The following is a 14,255-nucleotide window of genomic DNA, read 5'->3' as shown; positions in this document are numbered from 1 at the left end:
CAGTCCCCTGGGGTGTGGCCAAGGGGCTGTGTCTCCTGCCCGGGCTGCCGGCCCCTCTCAGGTTCACTTTCCCATCTCTTAAGCCCACGTCTCGCTGCACTTCAAGTTTGCCAGGCCACCAATGGGTGACACACCCGGCGCAGTGGGGAACTCCGCACCTTCTGCGCACCTGCTCCGAGTCACCCCTTCCAGGTCCGGGCCCCTGCCCTGTGGAGCGCGCACCCTGGCAGGGGCATGGAGCACAGGCAGGATTGGACTTTGTGCTGAGTGTGGTGGCGCCTTAGGAGGAGGTCACACAACCCGATGTCTCCCTCCGCGAAACTCCTTGAGCACTGGGTGTGAAGGGCAGCGGCGCCCAGCAAGGCCGAGGAGGGGCGACTGCTATCCAGGCAGGAAGAGGGGTGGACCGGACCAGGGTAGGGGTGATGTCGGGAGAAGGGGACACTCAGATGCAAAGCCAGTGGGGACCTGCCAAGAAGCCAGCCCACAAGGCCATGGGCACCTCCACGCCATCAGCTGGAGCAGTGGGCAGCCCCAGGAAGGGAGACGGGAGCAGCGAGGGGAAGGGCGAGGGGAAGGGCGAGGGGTCCCCCGGGCGACCCCCGAGGCACAGACCCCCGGACTCCAGTTCTGGGCCTCCGTTTTCCACCCTTGAACAAGCCGCTTCCACCTGTGAGCCAGCTGCCTCCTCTGAAAATGGAAGCCCCTCAACTCAGAGGGTGTCGCTCTGGTGTGCAGGTCACGGGCCGCAGCCGGCAGGCAGAGGAGAGAGGAAAGGCTGGGGACCCTCACTTCTCCCAGCCCAAACCCTCACTCAGGAGCAGACGGCTCCCCGCCCGCAGGCACCCCTGCCCGGCAGCTCCCTCCAGCCCCCGTCGGGTCCGGGACGTCCTCTGATGGGAAGGTTCCACCACATCCGTGGCTGACAGAGCCAGCCCGTCCGAGGCCGGGGGGCACTCGGGGTAAACAGGAAGCCCCATCCCTCCCGCACTCTGCTTCACTCCCTCCTCCTGCAGCCCGGCTCCCGCGGCCGCGCCTGGCGCCCCTCTGTCTCGCGCCACCTGAGATGCCCAGGCTGGCCTCTGCCAGGGGCTTAATCTGCTCTCTCCTGGGGCTTCAGAGGCCAAAAGCACCCTGGTGAGGGGTCCGGGAGGCCCGAGAGGGCCCGGAGGGCTCTGCCAGACCCCTCCACACCTCTCTGCCCAGCCAGCACGCTCTGGGAAGGTAAGGCAGCCCTTCCCCTTATAACTAACCTCAGAACATTCCCAGGTGGCTGGAAGGCCACTGGGACAACCTGGCCCTACTGACAAGAGAGCCAGTGGGGAAACTGAGGCCTGTATGGGGCACAAAGCTAGGACCAGAGCTCCAGCTTCCTGCCCCTGCCAGGCCTCCACCTCTGGCGCCACCCCAGGCAGGGTGAAGCCCCAGGTTTCAGACCTTCCAGTGCCCAGATGAGGACAGGTGCAGGCCTTGGGGTGGCCGCCCTCTCCCACCAGGTCTCCCCCTCTGTGCTGGGCCCCTGCCGTGAGGGGAGGAGGCCAGACGTGGGGCCCGGCCTGGCTTCCGTAGGGCTGGAGCCTGGGCAGGAGGCACTGCCGACTCCCAAAATGATTCCCTGCTGCAAGTCTGTGCCATGATCCCAAACATACGCCACCAGAGCGGCAGGGGCCGGGAAGGGGGCACCTCCGAGGACCGGAGGGTGAGGGAGGGGCCCGCCTGCCCCTTGCTGAGCCCCTGAGCCTTGGGCACAGAGTATGCTCCATCCATACCAGAACCGGGGGCAGCCCCAACCCCCTGGACCCCCAGTACCCTCTGGAGTCCAAGAGAGTATAGACAGAACCCACATCTGTCCCCTGCCAACCCCTCGCCCTCCTGTCCCTGCTGGGACCCCGACATTAGGGCAAGACCCCAGCCCACCTCCTGTACCTGCCCCTGAGGCTCCAGGAGCCCAAGAGAGTGGAATGCCCCTCCTGTGGTGGCTCCAGGCTACGGGATAGGGCAAAGCTGACACTCTGGGCCTGAGCCCAGGCCTCCTTCCCTTGGGGAGGGTCTAGTCTTGGCCTGGGGAGGGGCTGGGGGCAGGGCAGAGCTTGTCAGGAAGGGGTTGCCGTGAAGAACAAGTTGGCAGCAGGCTGTGCCCAGCCCCCCAGGCCGTCACCCAGGAGTCCAGTGCCAGGAGGACAGCCTGGGGAGGACCCAGACTCTGCGCTTGCACCCTGGCCTTGTAAGCACAGCAGTCAAGTCACCGGGAAGGCCCCCAGCGGGCCAAGCCTTAGGGACTCGTGCACTTGGCTACTTAGCTACTCCTGCCCAGAGCTGTCCCCTGGCCGGAAAGGTCTGATGACAGGGGCTGCTCCAGGTTGGGACATAGGACAAGCTGGGGTGGGGGACATGGGGCTCCCCAAGAAGAGGAAGGAAGGGTGAGGCAGCCTCCTGTGCCGAGCATCCCAGCCCTGCCCGGCCTCCAGGCTCACCTGGGCTGGTCACTTCTCCCTCTGGGCCTCAGTTTCTCCCTTTGTACACAGAAGGGGCTGGATCTAGCCCACCCCACGCTTGTGGGTCCTTCCACCTGGAGGCCAGGGCAGATCCAGGGGCATGCAGGTGGGGAAGGAGGGGGCAGGCCACAGGGATGCAGGCAGAGGGCAAGAGGGCACCTCCTGGGATGGGGGCACAAGCCTACTGGGCCCTTATACGGTGGAGTAGCTAAGTAGCCGAGTGCACAAGTCGCTAAGGCTTGGCCTGCTGGGGGCTTTCCCGGTGACTTGACTGCTGTGCTTACAGGCCAGGGGCGAAGGCAGAGTCTGGGTCCTCTCCAGGCTGTCCTCCTGGCACTGGGCTCCTAGGTGACAGCCTGGGGGGCTGGGCCCAGCCTGCTGCCAACTTGTTCTTCACTGCAACCCCCTCCTGACAGCTGGAGGGACAGGCTGGCCAGGGCAGGATGAGCCCCTGCGTGGGAGAGCCAGGGGGCCGAGGGAGGCACAGGGCGGCTGAGGGGGCAGCCAGTAGGGTAAGGGCCAGATCCCAGGGTGGCCTAGTGTGGAGGAGGTGGGGAAACGGGGTTCTGCCTATCCGCTCCAACCTCGGGGCAGGGTCACCTCTGGAAAGAGGCCCCTCCTGCTCAGAACAGCAGTGCCTAGGTGCCCGGAGCGCCCCCTTCAACCAGCTCATTGACCATGGAGCAGGTGCAGAAACAGGCCCAGAGAAGAGTGAGGGCCTGCCTGGCTGAGGCCCTGAGCCCTGACCACAGCCGGGCACCCAGAGCAGACCCTTCCTCTGGCCATGGGTAGAGGGGAGCTGGTCCCTGCTTGACGGGGAGGCACATCAAGTGTGGGTGAGGTTTTCCACCTGCCCTCCAAAGTCCAGTGGAGAATTTCCCCAGCTGCCCCAGCCTCCCTTGGCTCAAGTTGTCTAGCTGAGTGGGACTGGAGAGGTGGGGGCACACTGACCGCCCAGGACCAGGGAAATGGGGGTGTCCCAGGCATCAGGCCATCAGGGGCTGACCCCAAAGCAGGGCTCACACCCCACAGACAGCAGGGTTGGGAGAGGCCCTGCTCTCCTGGGGTTCCAGGCATGTCCTCCGAAGCCACCCAGCTCCCTTCGGCACCGCGTCCCCTCCTACCCAGCCCGCCATTGCCACAGTGGCTCGCTCGGCCTGAGGCTCCCACTGCCACCTGAACAGGGAAGCTGAGGGTAAGACCTGGGGGCTGGGACCCCGGGAATCTGACAGAGCACCGCCTGTGATCACCCACAGTGTCCCGCATCCCTCCCCACACCCCTGGCCGCAGCCTGCTGCCAGCCCAGAGCACCCCTGTGAAGTGGGGCTGAGGGCGTTGGGCCTGCTTGCCCATCTCCAGGGCAGGGGCTGACAGCCTCACTGGTAGCTCTCTTAGGGGAGAGAGCTTGGATTCCATGCCTGTCCCCTCCCGTCACCCCCTCACCATGGTGGACCTTGGGCCTCAGGGACCCACAGAACAGGCTGTTCTCGGACCACTCAGCCTGTCTTGCCACCCCAGTCCCTTCCAGCCGGGCCTCGCCACTCGCCACTCCTCACTGGTCAAAGCTCCAGTGTGGCTGGTCCCTGCCTTGGCCTGGGGCCCCTCCAGGCCCCCATGCTGTGTCACACACATCTGGGGGTGTCCTGGGGGAGGGCCCAGCATCCTGTAGCCCAAAGATGCAGCAGCTCCCTTCTGTCCAGCCACATGTGAGCATGGCCTGTGGATCCACGGTCCTGGGAGGGCCCTGGGCTTGCGTCCTCCACCCCACACTCTCCCCAGGGTCTCCAGCAGGGTCCAGCCCTGGTTTCTGGCTGTTTTGGGGCTAGACTCTGATGGCCCAGGGGACGGCTTCCCCACCCCCGGGCAGTTTGTCCAGGCCCCCTCACACGGTGGCCCCCACCCCCCTCAGCCTCCTGTTTGTCCGACGACACGTCCCCGTTATCAGCGGAGAACACACACAGGAAGTCCGGCTGGGAAGGGCCCATCCCAGTCCCGATGACCTGGGACGGAGCATAAAAAGCCGCCCTTCCTCGCCCGGGGGGAGCCTCCCTGCACCAAGCCAGCCCCGCACGGCTGCAACGGAGGCTCCTGTGGACAGGCCAGGCAGGTGGGCCTCAGGAGGTGCCTCCAGGCGGCCAGTGGGCCTGAGGCCCCAGCAAGGTCCAGGGTCCATCTCCAGTCCCAGGACACAGCAGCGGCCACCATGGCCACGCCTGGGCTCCTGCAGCATCAGGTATGGCAGGGGTGGCCTTGGAGGGGCAGGGAGTGGACAGGGCGGGCCCCCCGTGCCCCTCGCTCCCGCTGACCGCTGTGCCTGCTGGCTGCTCCGCAGTCTGCTCCGCAGCGAGGTCACAGGGGAGGGGTCCCAGTCTCCTCCCCTTCTGCACAGAGGAGGCCACTGAGGCCCCTTGGCCAAACTCCTGCTAGTGGGTGGCCCAGCATAGATCCCAATCCAGTCTGCTGACTCCAACACTTCACCCCCAGCCACCCTTCCCCTGAACCCCACCCTCTGGCCTTTCCCTCCCTCCGCAGAGCAGCCCCTGGGGTTGGCAGCAAAGTTCAGCTTGGCTGGGCCCGCTGCAAGGGGCTTGGTGCTACGCCCTGGGGTGTCCCAAGGGCTGGGGTCTCCTCATCTTCTCCCTAGCAGTGGATGAGCAACCCAACAGGGACCTGGGGAGGGGAATTGGCCCCGAGGGAGAGGAACCCCAAAGCCAAATCTGTAGCCAGGATGAGCAGTGTGAATCCAGGGTGCGGGATGTGGGGCTCAGGCTTAGGGATGACTTGGTAGGGTGCGGTGGGCAAATGGGTGATTCTGTCGGCCCCCCTTGGACCCTGGAGAAGCCCTTGTTCTCCCTCTCCCCAGCCTCATGCAGAGAGGCTGAAGCCCCATCCCAAAGCCCCCAAAGCCATAGTGGGTCCTAGAAGGCCCCACTTTTTTTCTCATACGTCCACACCAACAAGCCTGTCTGAGAACCCCCACTTTCCAAATGGTACCTAGCCAGGATGGGAGCAGGGAGGGCTGGCTCGGGGCAGCCCTGGAGCTGCCCTTTCTGCTCCATCGCCTCTTCCAGACTCAGGCAGGAGAGGTGGGGAGGCAGGTCAAAGGGTTAAGTGACGGCAGATCCAGAGATGAGGCCAGGGGCAGGGGACAGGGCGGGTGGCTCTCTCACCCAGAGGCCCCCTAGGCCCCACTCTGAACACTTCACTGCCAGGGGGCTAGGTAAGAGCTGCCCTGCGTGAGCTCAGGGCGCCAGGAGACCTAGGACTCCCCAGTCAGATGAGGAACACCCCCTGACAGCAGCTGCTCTGGCTGTCCCTCGGACCATGTGCAGGGGCTTCTAGGGCCCCTGGTCCAGAGCAGTGGCCACTGGGTTGCAGGGTGGGGCAGCCTCATTTTGGGGGCTCCTCTCCAGGGACCTGGGCCCCTCCCTTCCTCCAGCTCCCATGCACCAAGGTAGGACCAAGCTGGTGGCCCTCTTGGACCCATCTGCCGGTCCCTTGCCCAGCACCCTGGGCTTCGTGGAGAGACCTGCATCTCCACTCACAGCAGCCTTCCATCCCCACGCCAGGGAGTACAGGGCTGGAGGCAACAGCCCCATTTTACTGAGGCCAGGGGCTGCGGATCTGAGAGGACAATCAGCTCAGGACAGGATGGGGTCAGGGTAGGTGCAGGACGGGGGCCTGTAGGCCTAGTGCAGGCGGAGGTCCCACAGCAGCACCGAAGGCTGGACCCGGGCCCCTTCCCAGCCCCCAGACATCAGGGTGACCAGGATTGTGCATAGGCACTAACCCACACCTCCTCTCCAACCAGCAGCCCCCAGGACCGGGGAGGCACAGGTGGCCCCCACCACCCGGAGGAGCAGCTCCCGCCCCTGTCCGGGGGATGACAGATTCTCCTCCGCCAGGTGAGTCCCAGCAAACCCCTTGCTCCGAGGAAACACGTCTCACACAGGCGCCCACACGGGCTATGACACAGGGCGCTGGCTCCGGCTGGGGTCTGAGGGGCTGATGAATTGGGCTGGCCCAAACCCCACGTGCCGCGCCCGCAGTAACAGCTCTAACAATTGTGGTGTGGCCATGACCTCACCGTCACTAGATCCCAGGGCTGTTTAGCCCCATCTTATACATTTGGAAGTGGAGGCCTGGAGAGGAGAGGTGACCAGCCCAGGGACCTCTGGTGTGAGGAGACTCCCTGGGGGCCTGTGGATTCGCTGGGAGGAGTGTTCTGCGATGGCCCTGACTGTCCTGAACACAGCAGTGACCCAGTGACCCAGGTGAGGGTGCCTGACGCCTGAGAGAGGGCCAGGTGGGGGCCGGCGCAGGGGTCCCCAACCTAACACGCTAAGGTTAGGAGGCAGGCCTGGGCTCTGCCACGTGGTCTCGGAGGAGATCTGGGTCTCTGGGCCTGGGGTGGGGACGATCATGATGCCCACTGCCTGCGAGGCTGCAGGACCCAGCTCAGTGCTAACCTGCACCGGGTGCCTACCGCGCGGCCCCCCAGTGGCTGAGATGGGCGTCCTGGGGTGGTTTTCAGCCTGGGGGCTTGAGAGCTAGCAAAGGACCCGCAGCCCGGTCAGTGTGGGCGCCCTGGGCGGCCTCTCCTGGCTCCTGGCGGCCGGGCTTGCTCGTGCGTCCCCAGCGACCGCACAGCGAGCGCCCTGCCGCGGGGACTCGGGCCCCAGGATTCCCGGAGGGGGGCTGGGGGGCCGCGGCTCAGAGGCGCGTTTGCGTCAGCCCGGGGTTCCAGCGGAGTCACTGCCCGCCCGGGGGCAGCTCGTCCGCCGCGGGGCCTCAGTTTCCCCGTCTGCGCAATGGGGGCGGGGCGGGGCTCCGGCGGGGCAGCCAGGTGGGGCGGGGCCGGGGGCGGGGCGGGGCGGGGCTCGGGGCCCCCACGGCGCGGGCTCGGGCGGCAGTGGCGGCGGCGCGTGCGCGCCCCGGATCCGGCGGTGAGTGTGGAGCGAGCGGGGCGCGCCGGGGTCGGGGTCTGCTCGCCGCCCGGGCTGGGTCGAGGGCGGGACCCGCGGAGCCCCCCGGGGGCGGGGAACTTGGCCGCGCGCGCAGCTGGGGGCGGCTCTGGGACGAGGCAGCGCGACCGCGGGGGCCGGAGGCGGGGAGCGGGCCGGGGCGCCCGCGGCTGGGTCGGGCCGGGCCGGGAGAATGGGCCCAGCGGCCCCGGGAACCGGCTCCCCCTGTCGGCGGCGGGCGGGCGGAGCGGCGGGGAGGGCGGGGGGCGCCGCGGCCCCTCCTCCGACCCGGCGCGACCCAGCGCCTGGGGGCCCAGCCCCTGCTGCCTGCTCCGCCCCCCGAACCCCGGAGCCGGCAGCGCGGCTGGGAGGGGGCGGCAGGCAGGTCAGTCTCGCTCCGCCTCTGCGCCCTCCCTGTGGGCCCCGAGGTCCCCAGCCCTGCTCCCGCCGCGAGGGGTCCGCCAGTGCCTGCGGCGCGCCAGGCCCCTCCCTCTGCGGACCTGGCCTCTCGCGGGTGGGGGCTGCGGGACTGCTGCCGGGCAGGTGGGGAGGGAGCCCGTGGGCGCTGGGGGCACGGGGACCGGACTGCTGGTCCACCTGGGTCGCCCGGCACCCCTGGGTCGAGGCTGTGGCGCCCCCAGGGAAATGGGGCTTGCAGCACCAGCTCGCAGAGCGCCACGGGCTTCCTCTGGCCTCGGAAAAAGCATGACTTTCAAAAATTGAGTCTCCACTTAGCACCGCTTCCTTTCCAGGCGACTGTCAGGAATTGTGGGGGGTGCTGTGCGAATATATGTGAGGGGCAATGAGGTCTGGGAGATTCGCCTCCCCCCAGGCCCGCCCTGGCATCCCCCTGTCCACCCCAAGCCGCCAGGCCGCTGCCTTACCTCTTCCTTCCCGGGTCCTACTCCCCAATGTCACCTGTCCCCCGACTTCGAGTCTTGCCTTGGGGTCACACCAGGCCCAGCCCCTAACAGTGTCCTTCATCCAGACCCCATCCCCAGAGTTAATCTCCAGCCAGCTCTGCCCCCTGGACAAACTCCTGCCCAAAAACTGCTGTGATGCCCCCCCTGCCCCCAAGCTAAGTCCCCACCCCTCAGCTGCCCAGGGCAGCCTCTGCCTAGTTGGCGGCCTCTGCCCTGCCCTCCTCTCTCCAGTGCACGGAGAACAGGAGGCCCAGGAAGGACCCCCCAGCGACCCTCCCCGCTGGGACCGGGTGATGCCGTGGCAGTGCCCGTGGGAAGCAGGTGTGGGATCGCGCTCCACACCCAGTGGGGCTGGCCAGCAGCGACTGAGGACAGTGTGACTATTTATAGGACTGGCTGTCAGAGCTGAGGAGGGGCCTCAGAGACCCTATTCTAGTGTGTGAGGAAACTGAATCCCAGAGAAGGGACAGCCTTACCCCAGCCTCTGCCCCCACCTGAAGCCTGGCCTTTCCCTGCCCAGGGCCCTGCAGTGCCTCGGAAGGAACCCACCCAGCCTTTGGGAAGCACCCTTGAGAGGCCCTGGGTGGGACCCTGGAGCATGGCAGGGGCTCGCCAGCTCTCCAGATCCCTGGCTGTGCATAGGACAGAAGCCCCACCCCCGGCATTGTCACAGACCATTAATTCTGGGCTCTCTCATGCTCTCAGGAAGCCTCACCCGGGCCCCTGGCTCCTGCTGCACAGCCAGGAGGGGGTTGGATTCCGGCTCCGGTGACACTGTCAGGGCTGCTCCTCACCCCCAGGTGTGCAGCTGGCACAGCCACTGTCCCAAGATCCCTGGAGGCTGATTGCACACATATCCCAGCCTGGGAGGGACCCCCTCTAAAATGAAGGCCGCCTCTCTGGTGGTCTTAGAATGTGTGCACCCCCGCACGGTTCCTGCTGGCTTGCAGCTGCTGGTCCACCCACCGGGGCCGGTTCCACACTCAGATGAGAAACCAAAGCCCAGAAGGGCTGAGGCCGGCAAGTCCCTGGTGGGGCTGGATCCCAGCTCTGCCCACGAACACCCCATTTGCACAGACTGGGGTACAAACTCACCCCTGCCCTGCTGTGAGGAGGGCCCTGGAACCAGGCAGGACAGGAGAAACTGGGCCCCCCGTTGCTGGAGCCATCCTTCCCGGAGCCTCGGGCAGATGCCCAGCAGGATCCACTCGATTCCTGCACCAAGAGCTCTGGACAGGGTCACCCCCCGCCCCGTGGCCCCCAGGCTGTGGCCCCAGCTGTTTGTGCCTGGCAAGCATCCGGCTAGCTGGAAGAGGGGGCCAGCGGAGGAGAGAGTGGGCGCCACCGTGGGGCTGTCCCACCAGTGGAGGCTCCAGCAGAGATGAGCTGGGCAGGCCTCATGGAGCAAGTGCAAACTGCACCCGCGGCCTAGGGGCAGGGCATCTGCGGGGAGACTTAACGGTCATGCTTTGTGCCCCAGGCCACCCAGAGGAGAAGGCCACCCCGCCTGGAGGCGCAGGCCATGAGGGGCTCTCAGGAGGTGCTGCTGACGTGGCTTCTGGTGTTGGCAGTGGGCGGCACGGAGCACGCCTACCGGCCGGGGTGAGCCAAGCCCTAGCCTGGGAGTGCTGGGGTCGGGGGACTGGGAGCCCTCAGCACCTCCTAGAGGCAGCCCTCAGCTCCTGTGGGGGACTCCCTGGGGGCTTCTGCTGAAGGTCCTGCCCCGCCCACATGTTCCCATCATTCTTGGGTCCTGCTCTGGGACTCCTGGGCTGACCCCCTGTCCACCCCTGCAGCCGTAGGGTGTGTGCCGTCCGGGCTCACGGGGACCCTGTCTCCGAGTCGTTCGTGCAGCGTGTGTACCAGCCCTTCCTCACCACCTGCGACGGGCACCGGGCCTGCAGCACCTACCGGTGAGTGCCCCACCACACTGAGCCTACCCAGCCCCAGCCTCCCAAGGCCAATCCCCCAAGTTGCCCCCGTCTGCCACACGTCAGCATGTCAGGGGCGAGGCCCAAGATGGGAAACTGAGGCCAGAGCCATGAGAAGGCTGCCTGAGATGGGCGACCCAGGGTGGCCGGAGCCAAGGGGTTCCACGATCACCTCCAGTGTCCTAATCTTTGCTCTTGCCCTGACACGTCTCAAAGGACAGCACCTCTAAGGGCATCCCCATGTTTAGAGGGGTCGCCCATCCTGTCTGCACCCCTCTACTTCCGGGGGACTAACCCCTCCCTGCCCTGGCATCCCTGGCTGCAGGGTCCCATATATACAGAATGGTGCCTGACTCCCCTGGTCCCACTGCACTGGGCACCCCCTCCACGTGACGGCCCCCAGCGGGCACAGATGAGACCCTGAAATGTCCTGTATGCCCACACAAGGGGCACACACCCCTAAGTCTCAGCCTCAGGCAGAGTCCTCCTTCCTGGGTGTGGGAGCTCCACCCCCTGCTGGGGGAGGGGCCTGGGAATTCAGACTCCTGGAGGTTTAAGAAGTGCTCCGATGCCCAGGGCCCACACTCTGCTGTGACTCGCCACAGGCCGGGCACACCCTCTCCTCTGGGCCTGGATGCCCCCACAGTAGGAGGCCAGATAGGTGGGGGCACACACAGGCCTGGCTACTGCCTCTGCTCCATGCGGAGTGTGGCTGGGCCTTCCTGCTGTGGCTTGAGTCCCGGCCAGCACCGGAAGGCCCAGGCAGGGAAACGGCTGTGCAGTGACCCCTCAGTGCCATCCCTTGAGGAGAAGACCCCTGGGGGCATGCTGGGGTGACCCTGTCCACTCTGAGAGGGGACTCTAGATGCCCAGCAGGTGACTAAGGGGGAGTAGGATGCCCCTCTGAGCTGTCCCGCCCACCCCACAGAACCATCTATAGGACCGCCTACCGCCGCAGCCCGGGGCTGGCCCCTGCCAGGCCTCACTACGCGTGCTGCCCCGGCTGGAAGAGGACCAGCGGGTTTCCCAGGGCCTGTGGAGCAGGTGAGGGCTACGTCCCTCGGCACCCGGTGTTAGTCAGGAGGGCGACTATTCCCCAGTCTTCCAGCAACACTCCTGCTGCTTTTCTTGAACCCCGAGCAAAGCACCACCTTGCCGCAGAGCACCCCCTCCCTAGCAGCTGCCCCACAAGGCGCTGGGGACCCAACTGAGCTGGTGACCAGCCTCCCCCACCCACAGCAATATGCCAGCCGCCATGCCGGAACGGAGGAAGCTGTGTCCAGCCTGGCCGCTGCCGCTGCCCTGCAGGATGGCAGGGTGACACCTGCCAGTCAGGTGAGGCTGGCTCCACCCTGGGGGGCCCTGGAAGGGTCCTGGGCACCTCCTTGCATGTCCTGGGGTTACTGTTGGCCCATGAGTGGGTGGTTGTGAAGGGAGCTGTGTGGGCAGGACCCCTCCCGCAGGCGTGGCTGCCTGACACCCCGTTTCCTGCAGATGTGGATGAATGCAGTGCTAGGAGGGACAGCTGTCCCCAGCGCTGCGTCAACACCGCCGGCAGTTACTGGTGCCAGTGTTGGGAGGGGCACAGCCTGTCTGCAGACGGTACACTCTGCGTGCCCAAGGGAGGGCCCCCCAGGGTGGCCCCCAACCCGACAGGTAAACTCAGCCCTGGCTGTGCCTGGCCTGGGGAGGCGGGCAGGCAGTGGACATTGTCGTGTGGCTCTGTGTTAGGCATGGTGGGGGGCACTGGAATATGGGCGGAAGGCGGTGGGGGCTCCCTCTCCAGGGAGGGAGGATGGGGAGGGAGGATAGGTGGGTTCCCGAGAACTGGGGGCAGGTTGCCCGGAGCCTCATGTCAGCCAAGAAGGTGGAAGTGCCCCATCCCGGGGTCCCGTCCGCGTCCAGCGCAGCATTCTGGAAGACGCCACGCCTCCGCTGGCGATGGGACATTATTACTTTTGGTACGCGCTGTGACACTTCAAACTCGTACCGTGAGTAATAATGCGCCGTCCACAGCACCGCATCGAAAGCGCCGCTGAGACCTCAGCCTTGACCTCCGTCAGCGTGGCCGGGACCCTGAGCATCTGCGCAGAGCCATGCGCCCCGATGTACTTAGGTGGCACAGCCCTGAGACCTCTGGCCAGCGCCAGGCAGGCAGCGGGAGCGGCAGAGGCCTGGGCCTGAGTCTTCTGGCTCTGCCTCTCCCTGGGGACAGAAGGGAGCCTGGGGGTGTGGGTGGGGAGCCGGCCGTCCCTGACTCAGCGCCTGGCTCTGCCCCCAGGAGTGGACACTGCCATGAAGGAGGAAGTGCAGAGGCTGCAGTCCAGGGTGGACCTGCTGGAGGAGGTGAGGCGTGGGGTGGGGCAGGTCCTCACGACAGCAGAGGCCCAGGCTGGGGAACAGGCTCCGTAGCCTCCTGGGACATGGTCCCGACCCACGGACGGTTGGGGGTGGTCTGAAAAGGTCCTGGCCCTAGGGAGGCGGCTTCCTCGCTGCTGACCGCCGAGGGGGCCCTGGCCTGGATCCATGCCGGGCAGAGGCAGCCGGACACTGACCAGGACCCCCCAGGGCTGGAGGAACCAAGCTTGGCAGCCCCCCAGACCATACACAGAGCCTGGACCCAGACGAGACCTCCCCACCCCCCACCACCTTTGTCCCCACCAGGACGAAGAGCTCTTGCTGGTCTTCCCACTGGCCAGTGGTCCAGCTGTCCCCCTAGTTCTCCTGCCAGGGACCCCAAGGCTGGGACCACCAGGCCAGCCTGATGCCCCAGGCACCCACTCTGCCGCAAGCTCTTCTGCCACGGCAGCCCCCTCTAGTGGACACTTGGAGCCCTGCCGCAGGGGCTGGGGCTGGAGGCTTGTGGAGCCCTTCCCAGCGGTCCTCCCTAGACCCTGGTGGAGCAGAGAGGGCGGGGGCCGGCCCAGGGTCACTGCCCTTCTGCACCCGCAGAAGCTGCAACTGGTGCTGGCCCCACTGCACAGCCTGGCCTCGCAGGCACTGGAGCACGGGCTCCCGGACCCCGGCAGCCTCCTGGTGCACTCCTTCCAGCAGCTGGGCCGCATCGACTCTCTGAGCGAGCAGATTTCCTTCCTGGAGGAGCAGCTGGGGTCCTGTGAGTGCCCCCCACCCTGCAGAGCCCTCCTCCCGGGTCTGGGCCCAGTGGGCCTAGAGGGGCTACCCAGGCTTGGGGGTCGGGGGCGACCAAAGGCCAAGGGGTCAGATCTAGCTGGACGGGGAGGCTGTGGGGAGCAGTGACCTCTGACCTTAGCCTCATCCAACCCTAGGCTCCTGCAAGAAAGACTCGTGACTGCCCGGCGCCCCAGGCTGGACTGAGCCCCTCACGCCACGCTGCAGCCCCCATGCCCCTGCCCAACATGCTGGGGGTCCAGAAACCACCTCGGGGTGACTGAGCAGAAGGCCAGGCAGGGCCCTCCTCTTTCTCCCCTTCCTCAGGAGGCTCCCAGGGCCCTGGCATGGGGTGGGCTGGGGTCTTCTGTGTGAATCCACCCCTGGCTACCCCAACGGCATCCCAGGGCCAGGTGGGCCCTCAGCTGAGGGAAGGTACGAACTCCCTGCTGGAGCCTGGGACCCATGGCACAGGCCAGGCAGCCTGGAGGCTGGGTGGGGCCTCAATGGAAGCTGCTGCCTGACCCCCAGCACAATAAAAATGAAATGTGAGCTGCTGTGTCAGTGGATGGACTGGGGTCCTGAGAGGAGGGCGCTCACTTCCTGGCCACCCCTCCTAGACCCACTGCCGGGTGCCGGCTGGCAAAAGGGGCCAGGTGGAGCGGGCAGTCGTGGGGTGGGGAGGGGGCTCCAAGGCGGAGGGGGTGGTTTCTGTGAGGCCACAGAGAGCTTTGTCTTGGGGACGTGTTGGCCCCAACCAGAGGCCAAAGGGCAAATCTCTGGCCTCCTTCCCAGTAGCCTGAGGATCCCGGC

General features: G+C 66.5%; 1 protein-coding gene across 6 annotated transcripts; it reads left to right on the top strand.

Annotated features, from left to right (window-relative positions):
• Positions 1-6,311: 6,311 nt before the first annotated feature.
• On the top strand, positions 6,312-13,994 carry EGFL7 (EGF like domain multiple 7). 6 transcript variants are annotated; one of them, XM_055270345.1, is made up of 9 exons: positions 6,312-6,400; positions 9,863-9,984; positions 10,179-10,295; positions 11,242-11,357; positions 11,553-11,648; positions 11,808-11,969; positions 12,595-12,659; positions 13,266-13,428; positions 13,601-13,994. In XM_055270345.1, the coding sequence occupies exons 2-9, from the start codon at positions 9,905-9,907 to the stop codon at positions 13,621-13,623; spliced, it is 822 nt and encodes a 273-aa protein (XP_055126320.1). In that variant the 5' UTR covers positions 6,312-6,400; positions 9,863-9,904; the 3' UTR covers positions 13,624-13,994. The 6 variants fall into 6 exon arrangements, with proteins under 6 accessions (XP_055126320.1, XP_063492792.1, XP_055126322.1 ...); XM_063636722.1 differs by lacking the exon at positions 6,312-6,400 and adding an exon at positions 6,746-6,769; XM_055270347.1 differs by lacking the exon at positions 6,312-6,400 and adding an exon at positions 7,384-7,441.
• The last annotated feature ends 261 nt before the right edge of the window (positions 13,995-14,255 follow it).

The sequence above is a fragment of the Symphalangus syndactylus genome, chromosome 3 (assembly GCF_028878055.3).
Source record: "Symphalangus syndactylus isolate Jambi chromosome 3, NHGRI_mSymSyn1-v2.1_pri, whole genome shotgun sequence".
In the NCBI taxonomy this organism is placed as follows: Eukaryota; Metazoa; Chordata; class Mammalia; order Primates; family Hylobatidae; genus Symphalangus; species Symphalangus syndactylus.
Note: the sequence above shows the minus strand (reverse complement) of the source record. Positions and strands in the feature narration are given on the sequence as shown.

Coding starts and splice junctions, on each gene's coding strand:
- EGFL7 (XM_055270345.1), top strand. CDS start 9,905: ATGAGGGGCTCTCAGGAGGTGCTGCTGACGTGGCTTCTGGTGTTGGCA. Junction 10,296..11,241: donor CGGGCCTGCAGCACCTACCG/GTGAGTGCCCCA, acceptor CCCACCCCACAG/AACCATCTATAGGACCGCCT. Junction 11,649..11,807: donor GGGTGACACCTGCCAGTCAG/GTGAGGCTGGCT, acceptor CGTTTCCTGCAG/ATGTGGATGAATGCAGTGCT.